Consider the following 14,408-nt stretch of genomic DNA (forward strand, 5'->3'; position numbering starts at 1 on the left):
TTCCCTTCATGAACAGTGGCTCTCTGGTTGTCTTACTGTTCCAAGTCTCCAAGGTAATTCTCAACTAAAGAAGGGACTGTGAGGTGCTTAGGTGCCGCCTTTTACACTTCCTTGTACAGTCTGACTATTGGGTTCTGCCCACCTTGACAATGAAAACACACAAGTCTTTAAAGCAGTGTCCTTCATTACCTATGTGCTGGAAGCTCAGTGTCTGGTTCATGATTATCATTACTATCAGAAGCTATGAACAGGGCTCCTTTTTAAAACACTGTGAATCTCTTTGGAAGGTAAAGAAAGTTCCATGGTTCCTTACTTCTACCACACTTGAACCTGGCTGGAACAGGAAGTTCCTATACGTTAGAGAAGTCCAGAAGATGAGCCATAACTTCTGAGACCAAGTTCAGGTGTCAAAGCATAGTACAGTAATTGTACATTCAACTGTTTGTTAATTTCTCCGAATGTTTAAGGAATATTGTCATATTGTCAGGAGTACTTGAGAAAATAGGACTTTTTGCTCCTGCAACCTACTCTCTGAGTTATGTCTACATATGGTGACAAATAAATATTTAAATATGGAACATTAGGGATCAATATTCAGTTAGCTATCAATAATATCTTCCATAAATTATTCTCTTTAATTTCCAATAAATAAACTAGTTATATGAGAGAGAGACAGAGAGAGAGAGAGAGAGAGAGAGAGAGAGAGAGAGAACCTAAAATTGAGTGGGAGAATCTGAAAGGAGTTGGAGGAAGGGGTTTACGATCAAAATACCTTGTATGAAATTCTCAAAGAATTAATAAAAACGTATTTTTTTCAAGGAAGGATTTTGCCCAAAAGCAATCTTACTATGAGGCATTAGATTTGTGAAATGGAAATTTACACAAACTCATGAGAGAGCCTTTGGACTCATCAATACGTAAGCTATCCTACTGTGGATTGTTCTATACATTCATTTAAAGAAAGGGAGAGCAGATCTGAATTTTTCAAACTCGTGGCTACAAGAGATTTGCCACACTGCGTGCCATCGTTGGCACAACCATCCTGTTTTCTCTCCTCGCCAACACAAACAAAAAAAATGACATTTGGGTAAGGTGCCTGGTTTGAGGGCGTTAAGTGGTAATGCCAGTACGTGCCATTAACTATCCTACCCAACTGGAACCAAGTCTTGCACACCACCAAGAAGTGTGGTAATGTGAAACTTAAGAAATCCACGGAACAGAGCTCAGCTTAGTTGACTCATGACTGTTACAAACGTGCTTTGTCATGACAAAGGGTACATTTTGGAGAAGCAATCTTTGGTAGTATAATGTGTTTCCATTTATCATTTGTGGATTTCAGAGACTTCTTTTGAGGTTAATTGTGTGTGGCACATTTTACTCGGGAGGTCTTAATTTAAGGAACAATTCCAAAGTTTATGTGACAGTTTGCTCCTTGCATGGACTAAATAAGGTATATAGGGATTGAGCTGGAGTTTGCAAGGGTCTCCTATTGACATTATGGATTATGATTCAATCTGTCTTTCAATGAAGATTCCTTGATGACTGTTTAGCTCAAAGGGACTACTGAAAGGACACAAGGGACCAAAATTTGTTCTCCTTTTTGTCTGTTTTCATTCACAGACATTTGGAGAATCCTCATTAAAATTAGTTAGAGTGAAATGGAAAGCCCCTGTCATAAAATAAATCTAGTTTTAAATACACTTTGCTGGATCGCCTCGTTTGCATGATGTGCGAGCCTCATTTTCTTCTCTCTGTACCTTCACTGTGTGCATTAGGTGATTCCTGCCAATGAGTATAGGATGTCACATCCCTGATGGTGCTCTCTCTATTCTTCAGCATTAAAAATAAATACATGCCATCTGTCTCATATCTCGAAAGCAATTTGAAACGGTGACTTCTGTTTATTTAAGGTTGCAAGAATTAAAGCTTTAGTGACTCTCAATCGTGAAGACGCTCGTCTCTATTTCATAAATGTACCAGCACTTTTAGGTGAATCTTGTAACCTGAACAGAAGACTCTCAGGAGAGGTTGGGAAAGACAGGGAACAGGGTGGACTGATGCTCAAAAATGTGGTCTTTGGCATCCAAGGCAGCTGGACCAGAACAGTGAGATTGGTGTTTCTGGAACACAGCACCTTAGATAGTCAAGTGACATACTATCTTGAAGCCTCAGTTTTCCTCAACAGTGAAATGGGCATATCACTACCTACTGTATGGAGTGCCACATATATACAGGTATATACATGCATAGGCAATGCATGTATAATTATAAATCCTGATTCCTGACTAAGGCATAAGAAGGTGGGAAATGCCATCATCGTTGTCATCATCAAATTTTGAAATGATAATAATTCAGCTTGCAAAGGGAGTTGTTAAAAAATAAAAACTTAGGGGCTGGGTGGAGGGCTCAGGCATTAAGAGCACCAGTTTCACAGTCATGAAGACAAGAATTCAGATCTCAGCATCCATGGAACTATCTCCAACCCCAGGTCTGGCCTTCCAACCTAGTCAGAAAAGTCCCTGCCTCCAAGGCATAGGGGGGCTATAATGGAGGAGGAAATTGGATACCCTCTCTAAACTACACACACACACACACACACACACACACACACACACACACACACACACACGGATGTGTAAATTTGCATAGAAACCATAAGATAGAAAGCATATATTAATATAAACACACAAGTAAATAAGTAATAATAAACAAATATTAAGAAATAACTCTAGATGACATAACCCATAAGAAAGGAGTTGTATATAGAAGCTCTATTCTTTATGGCAATATAATATATAAGTAAGAGACTTTAGTCACTTCTGCTGTCCGTATCTAATAGAGGTCCTATTAGATAAGGAATTGAGAAATAATGGGAACTGAAGTGATGTGCGGTTCCTTTATGGCTACAATAGCACTTCTCAAAGAAGTCTTTTTTTAATTAAATAAAATTATATGTTGTCGAGCATCAAATGCCTGAACAACTTAACTTTAATTAAAGGAGCAATGGGCAGTTTGAGAACATTCTGTTTTCCATTTTCAAAGCAATTTTCTTCGACAATACTTTCTCCTGTAGCAGAAGGGAAACTTTCCTAGGTCTGAGCCAAGAACTCTGAGGATAGTGAACATGTAATTTGAAGTCCACCCTACACTCATAGACCACAGAATGGCTAGATTCATGTGACCTAACCTGAACTATTTTAGCAAGGAGCAAAGGGAGGCCCCTTGTCGCTGAGCAAATTGTCTCCAACGTGCACCGCTCAGGAGAGCAAAAGTGCTCCCTTCCTTTCAGCTAGGTTTCAAAAAATTGGCTTAGCAGACTGAAAATAATGCTTTATACTTCCATAAATATCCTAAGTCTGTGGCCGGTTCCCTGCTCAGCAGTTCTAACAGCCTTATTTGAACATAATTTAGCTGTTCAGCACAGACTTTGCATGACGACGTGGTCCAGTTTTAATAGGAGCCGAGAGGGAAGGCATTATTGAGCCTTTATTTAGACTGTACAGTCAAAGTGATCGGACTGTTAGTCACCCTGATATGTGCTTCAGAATGCCACACACCCATGAATTCTGGCAAAAAAAAAAAATGTCCCCAGCTCTTTATGCCCTGCCCCACCGCAAATCCCGTCTAACTTGCCAATATTTTTGCAATTGCAGAAAAAAAAATCAACTCCCAAACAACTCCTAAACTGGGTACACATTTAAATTCCAGCCCCATTATAAAATGAAAGGCAATTCCCATGAACATCACACATTTAGCACAGTGAAGCCCTACTGTGACGTAAATGACTATACCACACCTAAAATGGAGACCACGCTTTCTGTGGAATTGAGGACAAAGCATTGAAGCTGGCCGCACAGAGACTCACTGTACTGTGACTACTGATTGGCTTACAGAATCTGAAAATAGTTCCAAGATGCATCTCACACTGATCCGCACAATGAAGCTGGGGCCAACATCTCAAGCTACTGAAGGCATTTGTCTGAAACAGTAAGTTGTTTGTTGTATCTTACTTAAATCACCCTATATCTAATGTGTTTTACAGGCCTTTTTCATAGGTCATAAAATCACGTGAGAAGGCAATCTTGACTTTCTGCCTTACTTCAGGGAACTAACCAGGGAACTCTGGGAGCAGAAAAAAAGTGGTTTCAGTTGTGTCCATGGGGATGGCTTTCTGGCCTGACTTCCCTTTGTCATCTGACCTCTCCTATCCTTTCCAGGCAGGAGTCTCACAGGTGTAAGGCCAGCTCCATCCAAAAAGACAAGCCTAGTTCTCCCAGCTAAGTGAACAAAATTTGCTGGATTTCTGAAGTGAAAACGAGCCAGCAGTTAGTCACGGCGCAGAGGCCTCTGCACTGTAATATTCTCCTTGGGTTGAGTGACAGGAAGGGAAAAAAAATGCAACAAGTTTCTTCCTATTGTGCCCCCAAAAGCCTGGGGCTGTTTTTGCCAGGGTTTGGAACAAATTCAGTACATTTGAGGGGTGGGGTGAGCAATGTCAAAAGCTTCCCTCTAGCTCCAGGGACAGCTGTGCTAAGTGGAAAGACAAGAAAGGCAGGGACTGAGCTAGGCAAAGGGCCCTGAGAATTGCACAATGGTGATTTCCCGGGGAGGAAGCCAGGCTGAGTAACACAACAGGAATTTGTTAACAGCCCCCTTCCCCCCACTGCACCCCAGAAAAACAACCAGGCTCCAGATGCTGATAAGAATTCTTTTTATGTTATTCGAATAAAAAATACATTCATACAGAAATATAACAATCTCGCAAAAAACAATTTCAAATAAAATCTTGTAAAACAAAATTTTACAAAAATCTTACAAAGATTTTTTAGATAACAGGGTGCTTCAAAAAAAAAGAAATAAAGAAATTTCACTAATAGAAATTTTTTTTTAATTTCAAGCAAAAGTTCTGCTTGATTGAGGCTCAGTTATCACCTGAACAGAATGTACTTGCTTATTATGAAAATTACAGGCATTGACATACACGGCACCCAGCCCCACCCAGTCAAACAACATCCATGATGTTTCATAAGTGAGACGAGCCAGCACAAGTTTTCTTTCTCTTCTGTTTACCTTCTTACTTAATGGAATTGTTATGGATAAGCACACAGCAGGGCCAAAAAAGGAGTTTTCCAAAACCCAGCATATCAAGTGCTTGGATTTTGAATTGCCAAACAAAAGTGCATTTTCCCCTTAAGCAAAATGAAATCAGTTCTGTAGAGAAATGTATTCATCAGGCCAGATACAAAAAAAACAAAACAAACAAAAAACAGTTAACGTGAGCTTTAATCGTTGCTCATTTCCAGGAAGATCAAACAAAATACCAGCCCAGTCAGACTCATTCTCATATCCATATATATATATATATATATATATATATATATATATATATATATAAAGATCCACACCCAAAAAGCCAGCAGCTGGATGAAATATCAGAAATATCAGCTGTCTACGCTGCAATATGCCAATTCCGGGAAAGTACTCCTTGAAAAAGCTGGGAGAATCTACATGCTGGAAAAAATAGTTTCATCTGCATAAAAAGTATTCTAAAAAACAATCCCTGTGATCAGCTTGCTCTTAGGTGAGATCTTCTAGTAAGGCTGAAAGTAAAATCCAAACCTTTGTGTGTCTGAGTCCAGCTGGCTGGCCAGCACTTTGTTTATGTCCCTTCCGAACGGCCAAAGGTACCCTATTCCAGGCTTGCCGATAATGACTAGCAAAATCAACAGTGTGGAATAGACTCAACGTCGAAAATGTCTTCAGCAAATCATTAAATTAAACATAAAGCCTCTATAAAAGTTAGGTTATAGTTTTCAAATTTTTTTTAACCTCCTTTATGGCCATTTTGAAATACTTCTTCACAGGCTGTAGAATTTTCTAGCTAAACATTCTAGTTTCTTCTTAAAAAAATATTTATATATTATCTATATATAATATATATATACACACATACATACACATACTGTACACACAAATATACATACACAAGAAATTTCATCCACTTTTTTTTCAAAAAAAGAAAAAAAGCAGTACACTTTCAGTATTACCAACAGAGAGCTAGACAGGTACTCAAAACTTGTGCCTTTTGAGCAAAATATTGACATTTTTTTTATACTTCTGTATCTTTAATATGTGTGAAAGTGTTACATAATAAATACAGCCGGTGTGTGTGATCTGTACAATTGTGCAAGGTCTCTAAAAGAGTCTCATGGTAGCAGAATTAGTTTTCAATTATCATGTCTATTTTTTTTCCCATGTTAACACTGACAGTCAAGTTGTTGGAAAGGAACACATGTTGACATGTCCAAGGAGTTTTCACCTATTTGTCATTGTGGAGGATCTTAAAGAGGTGGTTTTTTGTTGTTGTTTTTCGTTTTGTTTTGTTTTTGTTTTTTTTTTTCTGTTTTCCGTATTATACATGGATACAGTACAATGCCAGGTGAAAAAAGAGCCTTAATTAAGCATGCATCACCCATTCCCCTGTATTTGACCCCACAGAAGGGCCAGTTGCATAAGGCACCATTATGAAGGTCAACAGTGCATTAACAGCTAGAAAACCAGAATTAGTCCTCAAGGCATAAATAAGAGAGACATAGCTGCATGAGAAAAACGGTTTCTAAGCTTAGTGGTTTGATCCACCCGACTGAGAAAAAAAGTGTATGTTCTTAGCCTAATGTGACATTAGACCAGTAATTTCCAGGCCCAGGCATTTAGACATTTGACACATGTCCAATTTCTTCAAAGGGCACCTTAAGATTCTCCAAAAAGGAAATTCAAACTCTGAGTCACTGAAAATACGACCCTACACTGCACAATACCAGGTTGTACAGGGAGTGTTACAAAACAGAAGGATCCGGGGGTCGTATCTTGCCAGGCCTAAATGGCTTAAGGAATCATTATTTTTAAACAAACTGAATCTGATATAGCTGCTTATTAGTTGGAATCAAGATTGGAGACCCAATTTAAACATGGAAACATATATAGCTCCCCCAGACCATGCACGACTTTTTTGTATTTTAAGGGGAAATGACCACTGTTATTTGTAAATACAGCTTATACAATGGGTTACAAATGAGCTCCGTGTAGCCAGTACAACAAGCTACTTGACACACTGCACATTCCAGAGCTGCACCAGACACCAGAAGGCCCTTTCACACAGGCAAGGGCAAAGGTGCTACCCTTGCCCTTCACACTCACCACTATAGGGTCCTGAGTTCCCACTCCCACCCTCCAAGTTTTTCCTTTTTTTTTCTTTTTTTTTTACTTTTTAAATTTTTTTTATTTTTGTTTTTATTTATTTATTTATTTATTTTTTAAGGTGCAGACACCCTTCAGGAAATGATTGGTGGTAAACTCATTCCTTGGTATACTCCTCACACACAAAACATTCAAACTGCTTTTTTTCTGTCTCTTGCAGTTATTTGCTACCACAAGGGGGAAAAAAAAAAGTCTGCCTCACCATACAGTCAGTAATAGATCCTCAACATACAGTCATCCCACCCATTAACATTCTCAGTGCGCATGCTCACGGCAGAAGGCTCGGGAGCCTCTCAGAAGGTTAGGAACCAGTGGCGAGGCGAGTCCAGGGTCACCCAAACACCATGCACCGTGCGTGGGTGCTATGCCGCTTCTGACACGACTTTTGTAGCCCTCAAAAGACCTTCCAAAGAGAGGCCCCTGGAGGTAACTGGGCAGGAAGCAAAATGGCATGCTTTGGCTGGAACAGGCATCCCTCCTTCCATGGCCGCCTCTCAGCCTGGAAGCCTCTTTTAGCCTACAGGATTCATCCTCTGCTCCCTCAGAGGTGCCTCTTCATGTGCAGGGCCAGGTGGTCAGACCTGGAGAAACACCTGCAAGGGTAAATCAGAAACGAAGAAGACATTAGGTTGGGCCTCCTGGATTGTGTGAGCCACCAGATACCACACTTCCCTGAGCAACTCCTCTGAGCCCTTGCCAAAACTTTTAGGCATGGGGAACCCTAAGGGAGATGAATACAAATTCAAGAGGTCATTGAGAAACAGCTAGAAGTCCCAGAAGTCCCATGGCAGAGCCTAAACTGAAGTAAGTCATCTCTCAGCTTTTGAATTTGAAAACGGTTGGAGCCCATTTTGAAAACCTTCCCCTAGACTTTTTTTTTCTTTTACAAACCTGGCACACTGCTTCCCAAGAGAGACAGTCAATGTGTCAGAGATTTTTTGAAAAAGTCCCAGATGTAAAAAGAAAGGCCAACAAATAACAAGAAACTGTAGGCCTTCTTTCCAAACTCTATGCCACATGCCTTCTCTGCCCCGGTTGTTTCCCATGATCCCACACGTTTTCTCCAGGAAGCCCTCACTGGCCTACCTGTCACAGTGAGAGCATTTAAAAGGCTTGGCACCGGTATGCTTCCGGAAGTGTCTGGTTAATTCATCACTTCTTGCAAAACGCCACTCACAACCTTCCCATGAGCATCTGTAAGGCTTTTCTCCTGGGAAGAGAGCACATGACAAGGGCATCGTGATTTCACTGACTTGATGCGGGCAAGGAGAAGACCCAAGAATATAGACCACTGGATCCCTGTAGCCTAAAGACCTTGCCATGTGCTTTAACACAAGGATAGCACCATTGGCAAGCTAAAGGTCACAAGCATAGGTTCCTTCCTAACCTAGCTTGAAGTTTCCTTCACTCAGGTTATTGTTCCAGGGAATTCAGGTTTGACAAAGTCATGCTACCAAAGTCAACGCTAACTCACAACAATGACAATTACTCAGACTGCTGACATACTTGCTGGGTGAGGTGTCAGTCCACAGGACCCACAGCCTTGCTGAGGGTTGAGATTTATTGCTTTCTCCATGGAGACATCCCCCACCCCAGCACTTCCTGGTTCCTTACTCATTCCCCTGTGGAATGCTGGGACCTTCTACATTTCTGCAAAAGTGAAATCACGAGTTTCTGAGAAATCTCTTTCAGACTTTCAGATCAGTTTCTAAATGGCAAACAACCAAACTGACATCACTCCCTAGCTAAATTCTAAGTATGAATTGAATAAACGTTACCTATGAGTAAAAAAAAAAAAAATTGCTAAAGTCAACCTGAGTCAAAACCTGTCTCTCTTTTTTTTTTTTTTTGCAAACACTCATGTCCTCTCCGAGCATGGGCCTTTTCAGGACCCTGACTTCATCTCTCCAGAATTTGACTACCATCTCCATACGGTAAGAATTCACAATGCGGAGCTTTCCTCTATCCTTCCCCTCTCTCACTTATACCCAGTATATCATTTATATCCTGGTAGTTTCAAACAAACAGAACTTCCATTTAAGTGGAGGTATTAGTTAAAAATGTCCTTGATTAAAGTGACTCTGGGACAGAACATTCACAACAAATGTCCACCGGCCAAGATTAGTAGCTTGCAACCAGGCCTTACAATATCCATGTCAACACTAGCAATCTCTCTGCTGCCCCAGGACCCTCTGTCCTGACCCTGGACTTACATGACAAAGACTGAGGAGCAACCCAACATAGCACGATGCATGTACAATGGGGAAATGAGCACCAAGTGGGTGAAGGTTTGGGTGGCGATGGAGAATGTGATCTGGCCTCTTGTTTAATCTGAAAGCATGAACCATTCATCTGATTCAAATGTCCAGTCTTTTAAGATTCTACTCTGAACTCCAAAAAGACCCACTTCCTTGGTGACAGGAATTTAGGAAGTGAGGATTTCCTTGTTTGTGACCACATCCTGAGGAGCCCTGGCTCCCTCCCAGGGCTGGTAGAATTCACTGGCGCCCACCAGCGGCTGACCTCCCAGGCCCCATGAGGGGACTGACCTGTGTGAGTACGCTGATGTGCTTTCAAGTGGGAGCTTTTAGTGTAAACTTTCCTGCAGCCGTTAAAGTGGCATCGATGTACCCTCCTCCTGCCATCCGGGGAGGCGTCGCCACTACCCTTGTCACCAGACTTCCCTGAAGTCCCACTGCGAACCTTCCCTGGTGAGGGTAGGTCTCCTGGTCCACAGCCCCATAGTTGAGAAGATTCCCTGTTCACTTCTGGAGAAGAAGGAGGTGTGGAAATGACGGAGGAGCTCAGGTTTCCTGAACTGACTAAGACTTCACCGATGGGATCAGAGGTAAATTTGGTCGTGGGTGAAAGTTCCTCAGAACTGTCTGAAGACTCGCTGCTGACGTCAGAGTTCAGGCTGTTGGTCTCTAAGTTATAATTAAAGCTGGGGCTGATCAGAGAGTCTTCTGGGGGACTGGAAGAAATCTTCAGTTCTGAGTCCTCCTTCTTCTCCCGAGCTAGAATGATTTTGGTCCACAGATCTTCCTGGCTGTCAAATTTTATCTCAGAGGCTGACACATAGCAGGGCTCACTCTGAAGATAGCGTTCCAACTCCAGGCAGGTCTGTGCAAAAGGAACCACAAAAGGACACGTGATTGTTACGACTACTGAAAGTGGAACTGAGAGCACATAGAAAAAAAAAAGAAAGAAAACATGCAACAAAGGACAAATAAATTATTTCTGTGCCATGTACTATGGGTCATAAAGTCTTCTGAAATGGGAATCTATTTCCTCATGAACGCTAGAGGAAAGCTGCTTCTAGGAACACGAAGGAAAGGCAGAGGTAAAACCTCTCTTGGTTTCTTCAGTGTTGGACCAATGGCCACAAGGAGTGATGATGATCACTAGGCCTGTTTGGTTGTTATAGTTACAAGTGTTGACATTTCTAATGAGGATCCCGGTAAACCACACAAAGAAACTCAGCCTTACACACATCACACCCCCTCCCACCAACCTAACAGGTTTAACCAGACCGGCTGACATTCTCTAAAACCAGGAGCATCAATGAAAGCCCCAGCCATCCACAAGTATTCACACAACAGGGCAGAAAGATTGCACGGCACACAGTGTGGTCTGAAGACCTTCTTGGGGACACAGATGACAACATAGAGCTGGCTGTAGTCAGAGAGCAGACAGCAGATATCTGTCTGTATTCAGGGACATCAATAGATTGGAAGAGAAACCTCCCATTTCCTGTGTAGCTAAAACACACACACATACACATTTATATTTTTTTAATGTTAGTTCCCAAGTACAGTGCTGTGGATACCACCAAACTTTAATGATTTCTTCACAGTGGTCAGAGGGAAACAAGAAACCTCAACAACACAAGTGGAGGAATTCTTCCAGAATGGCCATCTGCTATTGTAGAGGATGGAAAGGGGAAATTACTCCCTGGCCCTTCTGGGAGTCCCACAATGAACAAGGACTTTATCTCCTGGCCAAGAGTACAACAGTATGAGTCATCACTCCTATTTCTTTCACGCAATGCCAAAGGAGACTTCCTTTTGAAATTCTGACCAGCTGCCAAATAAGGACCCGGCTCAAATATACATGCAGTGTGCCATGGACAGGGTGCCCCTTCCCCAGCCCCGCAACCAACCTTTCAAGGAGCTACACAACTGCAGAGATCAGCATCCCCTCTCCCCACCATTTCAAACTTTCTAGCCACTGGAAAAGAAAAATGGTAGGAAACATTTTAGGATTAAATTATGTCGGCCCTGATTTTTCACTAGGTTTGCCTGCATGCCCATATAAGGTTGTCTGTGCCACTGACTAGTCCATTCTACAGATAGAAATTTCGACACCAAACTGCAACAAATTGTTATGAGGGTACAGACCATCTTGAGCACAGGCTACCAGCAAAAGGGCTAATGCTTACTTAACAATGTGCCTTCTATCACAGCATACACATATCCTAATCCCTCGTGTAGACGCTTCACGCCACAAGCAGGAGCAGCCAAGGAAAAGGGGGGGGGGGGTGCTGGTTTTCTCTTCCCCCAAAAACTAGATGTCTGTTACAGTGTATACAGTATTCTGAATTGAGGTCGCCATACATATTATTGATGTTCCCAAAGAAAAGGCGAGCACATTTATGAAGATCTTGTTAAACTTTAATCAACGGGCTAATTTAAAATCTCCATTATACTGATGAGCAGTGGGGACCTGATCGCAGCTCTCTGGGAGTTTAAAAGGCTCTGAAGGGGACCAGGAGCCAAGTCTGGCTGGTTGCCCAAATCCCAAATGCCTAAAGGAAACTACTAAGATCAATTTCAATCACGTCCCAGGGAGCAGCTTCTTTGAGGAGGAAAAATGGGGAGGGGAAGAGGAAGGCAGGAGAGGATTGTGAACAATTAAGCCGGCACGAAGAGGTTTCAGCCAACACTTCGCTTTTTCGTGCGTTTTAAAGCCCGGGAGGTTGTGAAAACCACAGAATATATTTCATCTGCTAATTCACTTGGAGGAAAAAAAAAAGCCAGTAGAGAAGGGTAGACAGACATTCACCGAGCCATCGTTTTAAAGACAATGGTAAAAGTGTTTGAGAGAGTCTCGCCACTAAGGGAATTCTAAGACTTAGAATCGGGGGGTGGGGTGGGGGGACGTTCCTTATATTTCCGTTGCCCCAAATTCTAGTTCCATTAAAATGCCGGAAATCGAGATTTTTTTTTCTTCCCCAAAGTAAGACCCGAAGCAACTAGGAATGGACTCATTGTCATATGACAAGTCACTTGTGTGCAAACAGCTCCCCCCGCCACACACACACCCGCCGCGCAGTCAACAAGAAAAGCAGGTAAGAAAAACAAGGCAGACATTGCCGAATGCTAAGAAATTATCCAGAAGGAAAAGAAACTGAAAATGGCCTTGAGTTTAAAAAAAAAGGATTAAAAAAAAAAAGCTGCTGCTGTGTTCCGCAGGCAAAATATTAGATTAAAAAAACTGAATGTTCAAACATCAAAACAAAAACAAAATTCTTAAATCAAATCTTTTGGCAGTAAAGGCAAGCTCGTTCATATGACAAAGTCCAGCTGTGGAGTTTGGAGCTGGTACAAGCCCCAAACTTGTGCCAGCGGCTCCGGTTTGGATCGGGCAGTGGAATTTGGGGTTCCCTCCCCTCAGGTGGATGCTTCTCGGAAGCTTGGAATTAGCAAAAAAGAAAAAAAAATAAAGAAATAAAAGAAAAAAACCGTTCCGGGAACAGGAGCTCGCCTCCACACAAATGACAACTCTAGTCCTAGCTGCCGAAGGCTCGCTTTAGAGTGCCTTCATCATTCCAGGCAGCAGAAGGACATCTTAAGATCATTATTTTATTTTTTAATTAGGCAAACGCTAATCATCATTAAAAAGATGCACTTCCAAGCACACACCATCTTGCCTGCGCCTCCGCGAGACTCCCTCCTCGGCGCACCGGGCACGTGAAAAAAAAAAATCCGTATTTACCTGTTGCCAATATTCCTCCAGGGACGGCAGAGCCGAGAAGTAGCCCGTTTCGTGCACAATCTGTAGTTCCTGGAAGATGCTACACATTGGGAGCACATCCATGTCGGGTTGGAAAAGACAGTCCCCGCTGTCGGGAAAACAGGGAGGAGAGCGATCAGCAGTCGGAGCAGAAACTGTCCCCGGGAGCGCAGGTGAAAGTTTCATGCAAACTGGATGGCGCTGCAATCGGACGCCGGGTCCGGACCCTCCCGCAGCCCGCAGCGCGCCGAGCCCACGCAATATTTGCAAACAGCGGACTGACTGCAAGCGTAACCCCTGCAAAACTTCCCTATTCAAAGCTCCGCTGCCAGCCTCCCCCCTCCTCCCCCGCTTGGCTCCCCCCACTCCTCCTCCCCCCACGTGACCAGCTTGGAGCTCCGCCCCCAGTGATACCCAATCCGGCCGCGCCTGTCCCGGGGGCTGCGCGACGATGATGTCAGCTCGTACCAATCGCCGGTGCGGACACAGAGCGGCCCCGCCTGGCGTGACCGAGCCTCTCCATTACAGATCTCTCTATTGGTGCAATTCGAACTCGGCCTGCGCTGATTGGAAAGACGTCTCGCAAGCTATTTTTAGCAGGGTATATATGGCGAGGCTACGGCGCGCCGAAGGAGTCGGTGCTGGGAGGTGTACGGCAGAGCGCCGCAAATCTGTGGCCGGAGCTAGGGGAACCTAGCCGGGGCAATCCAGCACCTGTCCCCGCCGCCCGGCCGCCCGGTTCTACCTTCTGTTCCCATCACCCGGACCGGGACCCAGCAAAACAAGGAAGCTGATATCCGCCCGGTCCCCTCCTTCCACTTTTCTCGGTCCCTTGTTCTCTTGTATCCGTATCCCCGGATCTTTCCCTGAGCCTCCATTCTCCTTCGTCCACTGATTTCTCTCTTTGTCTCGAATCCTCTCCGTACTCAGAGATGCTGAGATGACCCGGAGTGGGCACAAACAGACCCGCGGATCCCTGTGTAGCAAAGGTCCCAACCGCAGTGGCACTTGGTGCCCTAGAGTCACTGTATGTTAATTTCTGTCCGAATCCCTGGGACGGAGGATGAAGGGAGCCTGAGACCCACACGTTCTCCAAAGTACTCCCACTTCCTACTCAGGTAGAGGGGAAAACGCCG

At 43.3% G+C, this 14,408-nt stretch overlaps 1 protein-coding gene across 1 annotated transcript; it reads right to left on the reverse strand.

Moving 5' to 3' along the window:
- Positions 1-7,235: 7,235 nt before the first annotated feature.
- On the reverse strand, positions 7,236-13,604 carry Klf6 (KLF transcription factor 6). The gene is made up of 4 exons (XM_075970273.1): positions 13,255-13,604; positions 9,807-10,380; positions 8,344-8,467; positions 7,236-7,850 (listed from the first exon to the last, which is right to left on the reverse strand). Exons 1-4 carry the CDS (start codon positions 13,456-13,458, stop codon positions 7,799-7,801), a joined length of 954 nt encoding a protein of 317 aa, XP_075826388.1. The 5' UTR covers positions 13,459-13,604; the 3' UTR covers positions 7,236-7,798.
- Between the last annotated feature and the right edge of the window lie 804 nt (positions 13,605-14,408).

This window comes from Microtus pennsylvanicus, chromosome 4 (genome assembly GCF_037038515.1).
Source record: "Microtus pennsylvanicus isolate mMicPen1 chromosome 4, mMicPen1.hap1, whole genome shotgun sequence".
NCBI classification, from domain to species: Eukaryota; Metazoa; Chordata; class Mammalia; order Rodentia; family Cricetidae; genus Microtus; species Microtus pennsylvanicus.